The sequence below is a fragment of the Capricornis sumatraensis genome, chromosome 2 (genome assembly GCF_032405125.1).
Source record: "Capricornis sumatraensis isolate serow.1 chromosome 2, serow.2, whole genome shotgun sequence".
NCBI lineage: Eukaryota > Metazoa > Chordata > Mammalia > Artiodactyla > Bovidae > Capricornis > Capricornis sumatraensis.
The window spans coordinates 16,619,326-16,636,039 of record NC_091070.1 but is presented as its reverse complement, the minus strand read 5'-3'; the positions used below and the strand labels follow the sequence as shown (position 1 = coordinate 16,636,039).

At 41.4% G+C, this 16,714-nt stretch overlaps 1 protein-coding gene across 2 annotated transcripts in view; it reads right to left on the bottom strand.

Moving 5' to 3' along the window:
• Positions 1 to 1,333: 1,333 nt before the first annotated feature.
• NEK9 (NIMA related kinase 9) overlaps positions 1,334 to 16,714 on the bottom strand; it is a 39,752-nt gene continuing 24,371 nt past the window's right edge. For both annotated transcript variants that reach the window (XM_068966772.1, XM_068966773.1), the window contains exons 17-22: positions 13,229 to 13,399; positions 12,429 to 12,488; positions 9,698 to 9,900; positions 8,156 to 8,317; positions 5,568 to 5,777; positions 1,334 to 4,068 (exon numbers count right to left, since the gene is read on the bottom strand). In XM_068966772.1, the coding sequence (XP_068822873.1) occupies positions 3,946 to 4,068; positions 5,568 to 5,777; positions 8,156 to 8,317; positions 9,698 to 9,900; positions 12,429 to 12,488; positions 13,229 to 13,399 (929 nt within the window). In that variant the 3' untranslated portion in view covers positions 1,334 to 3,945. The remainder of the gene's footprint in view (positions 4,069 to 5,567; positions 5,778 to 8,155; positions 8,318 to 9,697; positions 9,901 to 12,428; positions 12,489 to 13,228; positions 13,400 to 16,714) is intronic.

The following is a 16,714-nucleotide window of genomic DNA, read 5'->3' as shown; positions in this document are numbered from 1 at the left end:
TAGATGATGAGAATGAGTGGTAGCCAAGGTCACGAAGTGGTAGCCTGTGGACTGCTTTGCTTCACAGGTATGTTTTGACTGACATAGCATTAAAAGTATAATCTGACATTTAAAAATGGTGATATGGAGCATCTTTTGAAAAACTGTAAGTTCTGGAAACCCTGGGCCTGCAGCTCTACTCAGCACTGAGTGGGGTTCGGAACCAGTTGCTCCTTCCAGACGGGGTGGAGCACAGAGAACACCACCCGCCTGGCATGCTTCACTTATTTGCCTTGTCTGTCTGGTCAGAACCCCTGGATGATGTTATAAGGTCACAAGCCAGGGGCCTCCAGGGAGAACAAATGTGTGTGTGGGGAGTGCTTTCTTATGCTGCTAGAGAAATAAACAATAGTCAATGCCCTAGTGTTCCCTTCGATCTCAACATGTTTAGGCCTTGATTACAACAGGAATATCCATTAGCCTTTTAAATTTAGCTTGATTGGATCTTTGGGAAGAAGTAAGAACCCTTTTTCTAAGTCTCTTCCTGGATAGCAGAGGATGACAGAGGATAAATAAATGCTGCTTGTTAATGTCTCTGTGTTATACTACTGTATCCAAGAACCTTTAGTAAGTAGACGCTATAAATTTTTGAAGTTCAAAAGGTTAAGGAATGGGAAAAAAATCTCAACAGTAAGACTCACTTCCTTGAAAAGTATATGCAGACATGCTGAGAGTATTAGCAGCAGTCTGTTGAATGCAGCACAGCACCTTTGGCCAACATTTGCTGTAGGTCATCCATTTGTCACTTTTCACAGCTACACAGGAGGTAGCAGAGAAATGATATAGTGTTTCCCTCCTTAATGTTCATGATTCTGTGAGATTTAATGATCAGCATGAACCACTAAGTTATATCCATGGTTAATCACTGCAGCGATAAATGATTTTTTGCTTTGTGGCTGGAAGGAACATGTTTTGCCGTCCTGACTACAGCCACTCTGCCCTGACACTACCGTGAATAATACTACTTTGGAGGCCCAGGGATGCTCATTTGAAATAATTTATTTACAATACATCCTTGCACCAGAGTTGTTCTATTATGAATGTTTCCAAATATATGGCAAAATCGAATGAAATGTGAGTTTAGGTCTGTTCTTGCTTTTAACCTTAGTGAAATGTTCAGCCAAGAGAAGTTACAACTTGGCTGTGCTATGTCAGGGAGACCAAATACAGTTCAGCCTTTTTGAGGGAAAACAGTTTTATAAACATAAACTGGCAGTATCACTTGAAAAAGCCCACTGTGACTGAGGAGATAAGTACAAGACATCACCCTTCCTCTTTTAATGGCTCATGTTTTTTTCCTTCGGCACTTTGAGCACTATATTTTAGAAGTTTGAGGGTCAGGGGAAGAAAGTTGTAGCAGCAAAAATGATTCTATTAGCAAGAAAAAACAAATTGGAAAGAAGCAAAGATTATTTCTTTGCAAATGCCCCTTGCATTTATTTATTTATATAAAGACTCACTGAATCAAAGATTCACGAAGGCCTGGAGTCTGTGTGTATCTGATCCCCAGTGACTAAGGTCATGTGCAGGCTCAGAGGCATAGCACTGATTGAGAGTTGAAATGTTTATTTAAAACAGAAATGCCAAACCACTCCACCCTCAACCTTTCAAACATCTGGCTAACAACAATAAGCTAATTCTTCAGCAACAATGTCAGAGCAAAGGAGTAACTCAGGTTATACTATAAGGCAAAAGCAATACTACTGGAAAACTTAAAACACCTAGCACTACATAAAGAAGAAAAGTAGGACACAATTTAAAATTAGCGATAGAAAACCAGTCAAAGGCATTTCTGCTGCCTCACCTTTCACTTTTTTATCTGATGTGTGGTTGCCACCTATGAACTGGTTTCTGTTTGCATAGCTTTTTGGTGGGAAAAATCATATGGCTGTCCCAGGCACAATTTGGGAAAGTGCAAATTGTCTCTAAGGCACAGAACTTAGATTCTCAGCCAGATTAACAGCAAACCAAGATTTCCCAAGGGAACATGCTAGAGCAAACGACCCCAGCGTCTCACTGCTGGAGAGTGACTCCCTCTCCGGAGCCAGGGCTCCCACCCTCCCTTCAGTGCTCCTTCACCCCACGGTCTCAGCAACGTGCCCATGTCCCTCGGTTCCATGGCACAAGCAATACTCATGATTAACACCCAAACTGACCCTGCCTCTCAGGCCTGCTGAGATGGTGAGCATAAGGGATACAGGAACATGAAAGGCCAGTCAGTCCTTTTTAAAAAAAAATCAAAGCTGCATTTACATGATGAACCAAAACCCACTGTTAGGGTTTGTTGCAAACCCCCCAAGTCCCCAGAACTTGTAACTTTAATCCAGGGTTGGCCCCTTCCCTTATTTTAAGAAAAGGCTTCGGTGATTACATTAGTACCATTGTACTAGGCTTCCCAGAATTGAGAAAACAATGGGAATATCAAACCAAAGAAGATCCCATTGAGTAGAGTTGCCCATCCCCAGCTGTGGGGTTTTCCTGGAGCAGCAGCCTTCACACCACCAATTTTAGGGAAATGGCAAAATTTCCATTGCACAGGTCCTTCCAAAATATTAAATAGATACCAAACATTTACTTGTTGGTTGGGGAAAATGAAACAGATCATTTCAGCTCTTTCTAAGGAGGTAGGATGTGACAGTCATCAAGGCAGCTCATGTAAAGGTGAGCTGGAAACACAAAGCTCACCTCCTTAAGTAAAACCATCAAACGTTTCTAGGACACTTGCTCTCTTTGGAAGAGCTGGCTTGCTGCTGTCTACAAGGACACGAAGACACAGGGATTGGCTCTCAGCCAAATTCCTCTCCAAATTGGCAGGATCCTCCTGTTCTGTCAGGCTTCAGGGACTACCAGGTTTGGGTGCTGGCTCTGGGCCACTCAAGTAGGAAAGATGATACAGATTCACTGATATGGCTTCATAAAACACCAAAAGGGGAAAAATACTGACTAGACATACAGAAAGGGAGTGGCTGGGGCTGCTGATGTCAAGATTAGAACCCTAAGAGCCACGAAGGCAGAGGCACAAGTAGCCTTCTCAGGGGAGAAGACTCAAGTCACTCTAGGTCCTCTCGAAGATGCCAAGCAGAGGCAGCTAAGGAGGATCTCCCCTCATGGTTTCCTCCAAAGTCCATTCCCTCTGCCCCATGGACTCAATTCTCTATGAGACGCCTCATCTCTCAAAAGGCTTTTCCAAAGCTAGGAAATCCCACCCTGACACTCCTGCTGTGTGACGAGGAGGGACCTGCCCTTCTTTCTCTGCTCCTCACTGAAAAAGTTCCACTCAACTCTCAGAGAAAAAGCAACCTAAGCCCATTGTTCCTCCTAAAGCATTCAGCTGCACAAAGTAATTCAACTTTCTGAAAACAAGCTGGAGATTGGCTCCACCAGACATACTTTCCTGGACTAAGGCTCCTGAGAGGGCTTAGAACACTTCACCACTCTCCAGATGACCCTGGACGGGCTGCACCTGGTTGCAGCCCTCTCCAGCTTTACACTTTAACCTCCTCCACCCAGAGGTGCAATGCCTGGCACTGAATTCCCAAGGCAGCTTCCAATTAACGGTGAAAGTGATAAGTGGGATATAAGCTGCTAGCAGCAAAATGAACGTGAGCATCGTGTCTCCTCTTCAAAGGTGGGATCACCAGATGAGGTACAGAGCTGCTGTTGCTATGGCAGTCACTGAGGACAAAGCCAGGGCCATGGGGCCCTCCGTTCTCCAACACAAAACCACTCCTAGATCCTAATAGGCAGTGCTACTCTCCAAGTGTACACGGAAAGTGCTTCAGAACCTCCGCCTTGCGCTCCTTGTCTGCAAGTGAACGAAGCCAGGAAAGCGCGCTCTGCGTTCAGTAAGTGTGCTGTGAAGGTCTTTGGATCCCAGTTTCCCGGAGGCTAGACAGGCTCAGGAGACTAGAGGCTGGGTCTACAGGAGTCTGTTCCCAGGAGACACCAGGAATCTGAATCTAAGTCAGGCTTTGGATCCATTTCCGTCTCATCCTTTGCTGTCTGAGTTCCTTTGGAATGCATCCCCACCTGTCCAGATAAAACACAGTTCCAGGTTAACTGCCACTTGGTTACGGCAGTTCAGGACTACATTTTCAATGCCAACCCCTAAGAATGTATAGGGCTTTGTATAGGGCTCACGGTTTTGTGAGCCCATACTACTACCTGAGTAACAGGACTTTATGTAAGGTCCACTCCTGTACACTTGTTGCAGGTAGGGTGACCAAGTGTTGCAATTTGCCTAGGGCTGCAGGGTTTTCTGGGCTGCAGAATTTTTGGTTTTAAAACTCTAACAGCCCTAGGCAAAATGGTCCTCCTGCCTGCTACTGCTGCCAATCACTCCATGCTTACCTCAAGTGTGTATATTACTTTCCAAAATACCTTCACAGACATTATTTCATTTCATCCTCAAAACAACCATACAGGGTAGGCAGTATTATTTTCTTCTTTCAGGTGAAAACAAGGGCTCAGAGAAACAAACTGATTTGTGCAAACGTGTAAAGCTGGTAAAGGAAAAAGCCAATGGTTCACAGTATTTCCCTATCCTAGTTCACTCTATACAGAGCAATACTATGACCCTTTAAAAATGATGCAAGCAGCAACACCAGTGAAGTATTTTTTACCAAAAATGCTTAGCTTGAATCTTATCAAGCCTTAAGTCTAGCTTATAGTTTACAGAAATGACAAGGGACAAAAGAACAAGTGAAGCAACATCTCGAGAAGATAAAACAAAGCCAGAATTTAGGACATTCTGTTACACGACTGACCCTGCTTCTTCTATAAACCAATGCTATGAAAACTATTTTTAAAAAGCAGGTAGGAGTGGTAATGCAGGGAATTGTTCTACATAAAAGAAATAAGAAACATAATGTAAAAGGAGGTTCTTAACTGGTTGCTGGTCTGATAAAAAGTTGTAAAGAACATTTTTTTTTGTGGGAAACCTTGGAAAATTTGAGTGTCAACTGAGTACTAGTGAGAATTAAGAATCCTAGTGTTATTTTTGTTAAGTGTGATAATAATATTATGGTTCTCCAGAAGAATGAATGTCTATTTTTGGATGTATGTAATAAAGTATTTAGGGCAGCTATGTCATGACTTTCATAATTTATTTGAAAATGGTTTAGCTCAAGAAAAAAAATATATACACACATACACACAATCCTATTTCAAATACACACGGATAAATACCAACACATATTTAAACATATACACTTTTGAAACAATCACAGCAACATATTAACGACTGCTGAATACAGATGGTGGATATACGGGAGTCCACTGAACTGCAATGTTTAAGATTTTTCATAAGTAAAAGAAAAAGGTAACAAAAAAACAATGGAAGTTATGTGATGAGATGATTCAATCCAGGTGCCTAAAGACAGACCGAGCTTCTGGGGTTAATTACAAAAACTACACCATCAAAAAATAAGTACTTGCAAAGAAGTAAGTCCATTTCAGTGACTGGTGTTCTGTTTCTGTGATTCCTCAAAACAAAATTAGAAACTGAATTATTCTTTTAATGCTCTCACCTGCTGCCCTCCTTCTAATTTCTTGTTCAGCTTCTGTAGTTGGGTAAAAATCTGAAGGTTTTCTTGTTGTAACTTCTGTTGTTCAGCCAGACACTTCAACACCAGACCCTGCAATCTCTCAACCTCCACCTGCAGAGTACTGCACGCACAGGTAGGAGCCAAGGGTGTTGCCTTCCCAGCACATGTTCCTGCAGGATTCAGCCGAGGTGGCTAGAGAGACAGGAGAAAAGGGGTCATAGGAGCTTCTGCCTGGATGCTACAGCTCCCTAATCCAATGTCCCTTCTATGTGCTACCAGATTTTACTTTTAAAGTAACAAGAAAAAACACACATACACATGAAGTCAATGTAAGAGAAACAGAAAACTTCTGGGATTACTGTAGAGGCTGGCTCTAACGTCACAGAGCAAGGGAGCTCTCAGTGCCTCAGTTGCATTATGGTAAGGTAAAAGAAAAATCATCTATTTTGGAGGACTCTGTGAAATAATTTAAAGTCATTAATATCTTCCCAATATAAAGTTGTGGGAGAATACACAATTTGGTTTGGAACAAGTATGATCACAGTGAGGACACCATAATTCAAAGGGTCAGTATTCATGAAATATAGTGGATCACACTTTAGAAGAGATTTAAGAGGTGTTCCATAAACTGTATCACTAAAACAATTCAAGACTGCTAACTGACAGAGGAATAAAAATGTTTACCTTGAAGTTGCAAAGGCCTTATTTCCTCTTCAGGGAAGCTTTTCAATTATGCTAGCCTGGATTTTTCTCCCGTCTTCTACTATACTTTTTAAAAAGGATTAACAAATGATAGCCATAGGCCAAATCCAGCCTACGGCCTGTTTTTGTAAAATAAAGTTTTATTGGAACATAAACATGCACATTCATTAGGCATTATTTTTGGCTGCTTTTATGCTACAATGTCAGTGTTGAGTGGTTACAAGAGAATGTATGGTCTGCAGAGCCTAAAATAATTACTATGCAGTCCTTTAGAAAAAGTTTGATGATCCCCAGTTTACAGTTTTATTGAGATATTTACCACAATTTGATTTCTACCAAAGTTGAGAATAAATGCATCGCTCTCCCAATAGACTACCAGTATTATTTCTTACATATACTTAAAACTCCAACCTACCCTCACAATGTCAGGAAAAACTGGTCTTGAATTTTGGAATTTCAATTTTGGTACTTCTAAGGCAGAGAGAAAAACATCGACTACTGCTTTATTGACTACACCAAAGGCTTTTACTGTGTGGATCACAACAAACTGTGGAAAATTCTTAAAAAGATGGGGGGAGTACCAGACCACCTGACCTGCCTCCTGAGAAACCTGTAAGCAGGTCAAGAAAGCAACAGTTAGAACTGGACATGGAACAACAGACTGGTTCCAAATCGGGAAAGGAGCATTTCAAGGCTGTATATTGTCACCCTGCTTGTTTAACTTACATATAGAGTACATCATGAGAAACGCTGGGCTGGAAGAAGCACAAGCTGGAATCAAAACTGCTGGGAAAAATATCAATAACCTCAGATATGCAGATGACAAGACCCTTATGGCAGAAAGCGAAAAAGAACTAAAGAGCCTCTTGATGCAAGTGAAAGAGGAGAGTGAAAAAGTTGGCTTAAAACTCAACATTCAAAAAACTAAGATCATGGCATCCAGTCCCATCACTTCATGGCAAACAGATGGGGAAACAATGGAAACAGTGAGAGACTTTATTTTTGGGGGCTCCCAAATCACTGCAGATGGTGACTGCATCCATGAAATTAAAAGACGCTTACTCCTTGGAAGGAAAGTTATGACCAACCTAGACAGCATATTAAAAAGCAAAGACATTACTTTGCCAACAAAGATCTGTCTAGTCAAGGCCATGGTTTTTCCAGTAGTCACGTACGGGTGTGAGAGTTGGACTATAAAGAAAGCTGAGCACCAAACAATCGATGCTTTTGAACCGTGGTGTTGGAGAAGACTCTTGAGAGTCCCTTGGACTGCAAGGAGATCTAACCAGTCCATCCTAAAAAAATCAGTCCTTAATTTTCATTGGAAGGACTGATGTTGAAGCTGAAATATTTTGGCCAATACTTTGGCCACCTGATGCGAAGAACTGACTCATTTGAAAAGACTCTGATGCTGGGAGAGATTGAAGGCAGGAAGAGAAGGGGACAACAGAGGATGAGATGGTTGGATGGCATCACCGACTCTACGGACATGAGTTTAAGCAAGCTCCAGGAGCTGGTGATGGACAGGGAAGCCTGGCGTGCTGTAGTCCGTGGGGCTGCAAAGAGTCGGACACGACTGAGCAACTGAAATGAACTGAACTGAACTGAAGGCAGAGAGAAAAGAAAGACAATCATCTGGTATAGAAAGGTGTGGGCCTGTCAGAAATACGAAAGGGTAAATACTTTCCACAGAAGTCAGTTTAGCCTTGCGTAGAGGCTTTAAGCACTACTGAACAGGAGGTGTGAGTTGATGCTGGGCAGCTGGGAAACAATGAAGCTAGAGGGAGAGACAGGGAGGCCAGGAGAATGGGGCAGAGCTTACAGCCACTGTTTATCTAGTCTTGATTTAAAGGCAAAAGCTCAGTTACCCAGGCTCCTGCTGGGGGCCTGTGTTCCAAAGGCGCTTCGGAAGCCATCTTGAGTCCTTGTAGCTCGTCATATGGCAGAGTATCTTTCTCAGATTCTGAAAAAGCTGCACTTAGGGGAGATGGGCTGTCAGGCATAGGGATGAATTCTGCATTTTCCAGCTCCTACGTATGAGAGAAAGAATCTCATCAGTTCCATCTGAGCCTTTCACTTTCGTCCAAATTCCTTCCCTGCTATAGCTTTCACGCTGACGTGTCATCGGCACCCTCTAGCGGAGCAGGACAGTTGTGGTTACAACACAGCTTGCCCTGTCAGTCAATGGACTGGCAGTCCTTCCTTTGAGGAGCAGATAGGGAAGGGAATTCAAACTCAATTTCAAGAACACTTTTTGATACCCAGTGTGATGCCTCAACACACTCAGTCAACAAAGGCTATTCAAGTTGGGAAGCTCTAAGGTGATGGCCGTGAGGCTAACTGCCAGGCTGCTAAAGGCTGAAGCTTTAGATGGAACTGTGCGCTGCTTCTTTCATTCACATTCCTAAGTAGCTATCAAGTTTAATATTGTTACAGAGGGAGCCTTACATCTAGAGGTTCCCTCTTTTTTGTTGGGGGTGGAGCGTGATTTAAAATTTCTCTTTACTATAATTTTAAGATTTTCTTTTTTAACGTGAACCATTTGTAAAGTCTTTTTATTGAACTTGTTACAATACTGTTTATGTTTCATGTTTTGTTTTTTCTGGCCACTAGGCATGGAGAAGGCAATGGCACCCCACTCCAGTGCTCTTGCCTGGAAAATCCCATGGACGGAAGAGCCTGGTAGGCTGCAGTCCACGGGGTCGCTAAGAGTTGGGCACGACTGAGAGACTTCACTTTCACTTTTCCCTTTCATGCACTGGAGAAGGAAATGGCAACCCGCTCCAGTACTCTTACCTGGAAAATCCCAGGGACAGAGGAACCTAGTGGGCTGCCGTCTATGGGGTCGCACACAGTCAGACACGACTGAAGCGACTTAGCAGCAGCAGTAGCAGGCATGTGGGATCTTAACTCCCAAATCAGGGATGGAACTTGCATCCCCTGTTTTGGAAGGCAAAGTCTCAACCACTGGACTGCTAGGGAGGTCCCTAACTATAAATATTGACTGTAGAAAATGTGCAAATATTGATAGGCAAAGGGACATGATAAAAATCACCTGTAATTCCATCACTCACAGGTAACCACTGTTAAGGCATTTTTCTACTGTAAGGCATTCCAACTACCTTGATATTCTACGAACCACAGTACAAAATCTATAAGCTTAATCTTCGCACACATGCATTACAAACACTTCTTTCAAGGAAGGCTACGTTAATTTCCATTCACTTAAGTAATATAGGTATGAGACCACCTTATCTTTTCTTGTCAGAAAGAAAAAGGATTAGAGATTTTATGATTTCGGCTCAGGCAGAAATCAGAAACCTAGATGCCTGCTGCAAAGCACTTGAGCAGCACATGGGAAACAGAGATCCTTCTAGCCCCTACAGAGTTCCTGTCACCAAAGGAACTACCTTTCGAAGCCAGCCAGGACAGGAGCTGCTGGCCCCACTGCTGATCCGCATGGCCTCAGTGGGACTGACGAGACCTTCCATGCCTCGGTCTGCTTCCATTGTTCCTCGGAAGCCTCCACTTGGATCAGGAGTTTCAGATTCCTGCTGACTGTCGTCTTCTCTTCCGCCACCGCTGCCACCTCCTGGGCTAGAGCTCTGAACCACTGGCAGATACACAGCACAGAAATATAGAGCTTTGCTATGCAACAGTATTTACCAGCTGACAGCCCCACCAACCCCTGGAGAGTTTCTGAGAGTTGCGTGAAGTGGAACAGCAACAGTGTAAGTCAGACACCTGAGCCTAAATTTCTAGTTCTTCACACAAGGTATTGTGCATCAGGATCTTTATGACAGTATTCACTTCTACTTTCCAAACTTGCTTGTACTTATGTTCAGCAGATTATCAATGTTCTACTAGATTACTGAATAATCACCCCAACTACTGCATCCAAACCTTAAATATTCAGACTCCAACATCCTCCATAGAGGTTCATCTTATATATTGAATACAAAAGATTTTTCACATTTGAGCCAAACATCTCTTAAAGTTGCCAGATAAACTCACCATTAATTCCCTTTCTAGGAAAACAATTGAATAGAGAAGTCCTCAACCATTAAATTCATCAAATTCTTTACTGACTATCTGTAAGAATTTAAAAAAATATGAGGGCTTCCCAGGTGGCTGAGTAGTAAAGAATGTGTCAGGAAGATCCCCTAGAGAAGGAAATGGCAGCCCATTCTAGTATTCTTGCCTGGGAAATCCCAAGGATAGAGGAGCCTGGTGGGATATAGTCCCTGGGATTGCAAAAAGAGTTGGACACAACTCTTAGCAACTAAGCACAACAACAAAAACAAAAAATGTGATGGCTGATTCTTTAATGTCACGCAGCAGATTCCAAGTTACCTTTAATGAAGATGAGCTGATGCACAGTCAGGAAATGAAACTGAATTTTCAAATGGGCCAAAGAAAAATATAACTAAGAAATTTGCCAAAAAACAACAACAAAAAGAATTGCATGGTATCTTCTACAGTTAAATGTAAAGGATTATTTATTCATGGCCACCAGCTAACTTGGTTTGAGGACTGCACTGTGCCACACTGTGCTCGTATTGAAGCAGCACAACTGTAGATGCCAAAATAATCTCTGAAGCTTGCTTTTTTGTCTTAAATGGCTTTTAAAAAATTACATTACAAAAAATAAGTTATATTACCATTGACATATACATAAGGCTATTTATAACGTGTAAGTTTTGAAGCCTAACAAAATAAACATACATGAATCTACTATGTGAAAGGACAATTACTTTCCAATATGCTAGCAATTAGCTATATTTTGTTATTTAAATTTAAACAGGATTAAAAATTCAGTTCTTCAGTCACAAGAGCCACTTTTTAAGCGCTTGGCAGCCACATGCGATTGGCGGCTATTACACCGGACAGCACAGATACAGAACATTCTGACTGTTGCAGAGAGAGTTATAGGACAGGACTGAACAAGGATATTGCTCTATCGACCTTGTGAATTCCCTTCCTTCTCTGGCATCCTACTTAGATATAACAATCTGATTAATTTTGTATTTTTCATTTCTTCTTGAGAAAAAAAAAAACAAACTTTATCACACACTTATGTATCTTTATACAATATATTATTTATTCTGCTTGAACTTTATAGATGTTGTTCATTTGAACACATATAATATTTCACTGGATGGCTGTAACACATTCAATCAGCAATACTTACTGACTAATTATAATACCATTTGCAAGGCACTCTTCTAAGCAATGTGGATAAAATTATTGAAGAGAAAAGACAAAAATCCCTGCTCTTACAGAGTTTACATCTTCCAGATAACGGACATGTGCTTTTAATCTTATGTTTTTCCTTTAAATACTGTTCCAGTAAAATAAAGCTATAATAGAACAGCTGTGTTTAGCAAAAAGATACTTTATCATTTGTAACAGATATTAATATGGACAAACAGATGCTGAGCAATGAGTTACTAAAGAAAACTAATAATAGGTATGATGCGTGTTTGTGTCAACTAGAGTTTAACAAGTCTGGATTAGATTTTCAGCTGTCTTTTTGGAGGATTAATCTGCTTTCATTCTGGGTCTTTATCTGTTTTGATTCTACAAAATATCCAGTTTTGAGACATCAAGGACTATAGATAGGTACTCTAGCAAATGGAAAACTATTCAGTTTCCTAGCAAGGCCCTAAACAAGGGAACCATGAAGAAAGCAGCCAAAGGAAAAGTATTAGAGACTTTTGGGCTGACTTTCCTGACCACACTGAAAGTAAAGCCAACTTTTAATTCTGAGGGCCTGTTTTGAAGGCCTATTTCTATAGATTAGAATATCCCTGGAACACCATAGAAGTAAAGGGTGGCCAGAACACATGGCCCCCGGCATTCTAAGGAAAGAACAGTACAGAAGTCACATTGCAGTGTTGGGCTAGCCGCGTAATTACTCCCACATGTGTGGTGGCAAAGATGTACTCTCCCCCTGACCACAAAACGAAAGTCATCATCTATTGTGAAATCTACCAAAATATGCTCTTCCCTCTTGATCACTGTGCTCCTAATTTCCCAAAGATATTTCCTATTTCCTTTTTTTGGGGGAGACTGCATGGAATTCAACCCAAAGACTCGCACCTGAGAAAAACCACTGGTACCTGAGATACTGCTACTTACCAGTTCCGATGGATAAGCCACTGCTATTGGAACGGATGGTCTTAGAATTCAATACTTTCTCTGAGGAAAAATATTCAGTAGGTAAGCATTGTTTACAGCTAGAGGCAGGAAAAGTGACAAGACTTGGATAGGGACTTAATCTAGGCAATAACTGCTATCTCTCACACCAGACAACTAATTACTATTTTAGATATAAATATTAGAAGCCAAGCACCACTAGCAGCTCTAACTATAATCACTATGTGAAGTAGCAACTCTACCTTAACTATTCTTTGGAATTAGCTGGGAAGCTTTAGAAAGTAGCAATGCCTAGGTCCCAATCCAGAGGTTCCGATCTAATTGGTCAGGACAATGGGATTTCTGAAAACTCCTCAAGGGATTCTAATGTGTAGCCAAAGTTGAAAACCACTGACCTTTGAACTTGTAGACCTTTACACAGGCCTTTATAATTTAGTTCATAACAAAGGAATCTTTATGCAGAAAATAGTTATGATTTAGTTTCTTTTTAAAGGTGTACTAAATGTTTCTCACCAAAGCATGATTACAGATAAACTAATTAGCAGACGACCAGAAGTAACAAATTCTATGTTAAGGGGGCAGAGCCCAAAGTTTTCATGAGATAGCAAGTGACAAAACTGAGGAAATAACAATGTTCTGTTCCTCCCATCTGATCACTGTTAGATTACAGAAGTAGCTTCTTTTCTTTAGGACACCTTGTTTGTAAGAGTGTGACCCTCAGTAACTTAGGTGTGGGTCAATCCTCTGTCAAAGCCATCCTAACCAACACGTGGAACCCTTACCAACAATGAGAATGGTGTGCCAGCCTCGGCAAGACAGGTCTGGGACATGATGCAAAGATCCAAAGATGGGCCGAGGCCATGAAGTGCAGATATCTGAGCCGTGGGGTCTCTCTGTGGGGGTCATTGCCAAGCGACCATTACCACCATTGCCCCAGGCAAAAATGTGATTATCTGTAAGAAATAAATAAATAGCAGAAAGTTGAACAGAACACTGGCTTCCCAACTCTTTTGGATTCCCCACCTTTATGCTCTAGAGCTAAAAAGATTTTTTGCCCCTGTTTATTCCCTTGTATAAAGCCTAAACAATTTCTGATGCCACCCAGGTAAAAATGACCATCACTTCTACACCCTGCCATCCATTCATTCACTCATTCAACATTTTTGGTCATCCATTCAAGTATTTATTGGGCATCTACTTCATGACAAGCACTGCTTGAGGTGCTGGGAAGACAGCAGTGAACAAAACAAAGTTGCTGCCCTTGTAGAACTGACCTTCTAGTGGGGAGAGACTGATTAATTACTTTAGGTAGTATTAAGTGCTTTGAAGGAAGATCAACAATAAGGAAAAGTGGAAATAAACTGTAACAGTGGAGTATCATTTCTTTAGATAGTGTAGTCAGAGAAGTGCTTGCTGATACTTGAGCAGACCTACTGAAGTGAGAGGGAACCAGGTCTATCCAAGGGAAGAGCCTTCCAGGCAGAGAAAACAGCTGAGTACAAAGCTCCATGTAGGTAAGGTGAGTATCACAAACACAGAGGAAGAAGTCCTCTGCAGGTGGAGCAAAGTAAAGGAGTGGACGGTGGCTACAGAAGAGGTCAGGAGGTGACTGAGGTCTGGGTCATGTGGGCCACTGCAACGACTTTAGTTTTTATTGTTTGAGATAGGAGACCAGTAAAGATACTTAACAGTAGGTATTTAAAAGTATCCCCCAGGTTACCATGAGGAGAACGGACTGCAGGGGCCCAAGGGTAGAAGTAGAGAGATCAGTTGTAGTCATGAACTGACGTAGTAGTGAAGTGGTTGGATATATTCAAAGATAATCTATAGAATTTGCTAATGGATGGAATGTGAGGTGTAGGACAGAGGTGTTATTTTCCGAAACAGGAAGGCTGCAGGAAGAACGAATTTGAACAAAAAATCAGAGATTTGTTTTGGAACACAGTAAGTTTGTTTGGGATGCTCATTACGTCTTCTACAAATCAGGACACTTTTTAATGAAAAGGGGGTGCTATTAACAATTAAGCTCAGAGAATAGGCATGAATCAGGACCAATCTGGGAAGACTGGGCTATAAAGCCACCTTATCTTTAGACATTCTGTTGAATTAGTGGGTCTGGGAGTCAGGGATGGTAATATAAGGCTATTAGTGTACAAGGGAGGATTTAAGGAAATAACCTCACTCAGAAAATGAAGGGAGGGAAGGATTGAGCCCTGGACACTTTAAGCTTTAGAGCTGGACACTGCAATTAACAGCAGAGAACCTACCTGACTGCACTAATCTGTTTATATGTGCATCTCCCCTACCCTACTAGACTATGAATTCCCTGAGGAGAGCAGCTTTCTAAGACTTTTTTTTTTAATTTAAGTATAGTTGATTTATAATATTTTATTAGATTCAGATGTACAACATAGTGACTCAATAGTTTTATAGATTATATTCCACTTAAATTTACTATAAAATAATAGCTATATGTTCTTATGCTATGCAATATATCCTTGGTGCTTATGGTTTTTTTTTGTGCTTATGTTTTATACACAGCAGTTTGCATTTCTTAATCTCATGCCCCTAATTGCTCTTCTCTACTTCTTCCTCCCTGCTGGTAACTACTAGTTTGTTCTCACTCTCTCGGTGAGTTTGCTTGTGTTATGTCATACTCATCCATTTGTTTTATTTTTGAATTCCACATGTAAGTGCTAATATAGAGTGTCTGTCTTCCATTGACTTATTCCACTAAACCTAATACCCTCTGGGTCCATATACGTTGTTGTAAATGGCAGTATTTCATTCTTTTTAATGGCTGAGTAATATCCCATTCATTGTATAGGTATATCACATCTTCTTTATCCAGTCGTCTTTTGGAGGACATTTATGTTGGTTCCATGTCTTGGCTATTGTAAATAGTGTTGCTATGAACACTGGGGTGCATGTATATTTTTGAATTACTCTTTTCCTTTTATTTGGAGATAAGCCCAGGCATGGAATCGCTGGATCACAGTTCTATTTTTACTGAAACTCACTTCCATATTCCCAGGGTCTAAAAGAGGATCTAGAGCATAGTAGGCACACAGTTGATGTCTGCCATGTGAGTGAGGTGATCAAGTCCAGTTCAGAGAAGTAGAGGAACATACATCAATAGGTAATATGCCCAGTCACAGAATCTAATTCTAAACTCATCATTCTGAAGTTTAACTTGAAAAGTACACAGATGTTTACACTGAAGAAACGTTCCCTCTCTAAGGCCCTGTCAGAAAGTGGTACTGAATTTGCTACAGTATTTTTAATTCTCAATGACATCCTGATTCTATTTCTAACATTTCCAGTTATCTAGCATGAACTAACCAGTCTGTTCCCTAAAACCCGCTGTTTTGAGACAAACAACTCTGAAGGCTGGTTCACTTCCTTAAGTACGGTAACAGATCATTTGTCTGACACTATTGCTGGATCTCTCCTGTATAAATACCAGGCACAGACTGAAAGAAAACAAAGACATCTCTGAGCATGAGCAATAACAACAACAAAAAAAGAGTCAACAGATAAGAAAATGAAACGTGTTTTGCTGTTCACCACTTACCAAAAAGAAGTGGCTACAAAAATCAAGGTGATACAGGAAGAGAGAAAAAAAGAAAGCAGAAGAAAGAGGAAAGGGAGTAAAGGGTAGCAGAAGTAACAGCAAGAAGATGCTGAGGAGAAGAAATAGCTGAAAGGAAAGAGAAGAAAATCCCATTAGACCAATTCAGAAAGTTGAGAGACACACGGTATACAGCCTTTCAAGTTTTAGCAATCCCTTATGACCAACCTAGATAGATAACATGTTGAAAAGCAGAGATATTACTTTGCCAACAAAGGTCTGTCTAGTCAAGGCTATGGTTTTTCCTGTGGTCATGTATGGATGAGAGAGTTGGACTGTGAAGAAAGCTGAGCGCCGAAGAATTGATGCTTTTGAACTGTGGTGTTGGAGAAGACTCTTGAGAGTCCCTTGGACTGCAAGGAGATCCAACCAGTCCATTCTGAAGGAGATCAGCCCTGGGATTTCTTTGGAAGGAATGATGCGAACGCTGAAACTCCAATACTTTGGCCACCTCATGCGAACAGTTGACTCATTGGAAAAGACTCTGATGCTGGGAGGGATTGGGGGCAGGAGGAGAAGGGGATGACAGAGGATGAGATGGCTGGATGGCATCACTGACTCGATGGACGTGAGTCTGAGAGACCTCCAGGAGTTGGTGATAGACAGGGAGGCCTGGCATGCTGCGATACATGGGGTC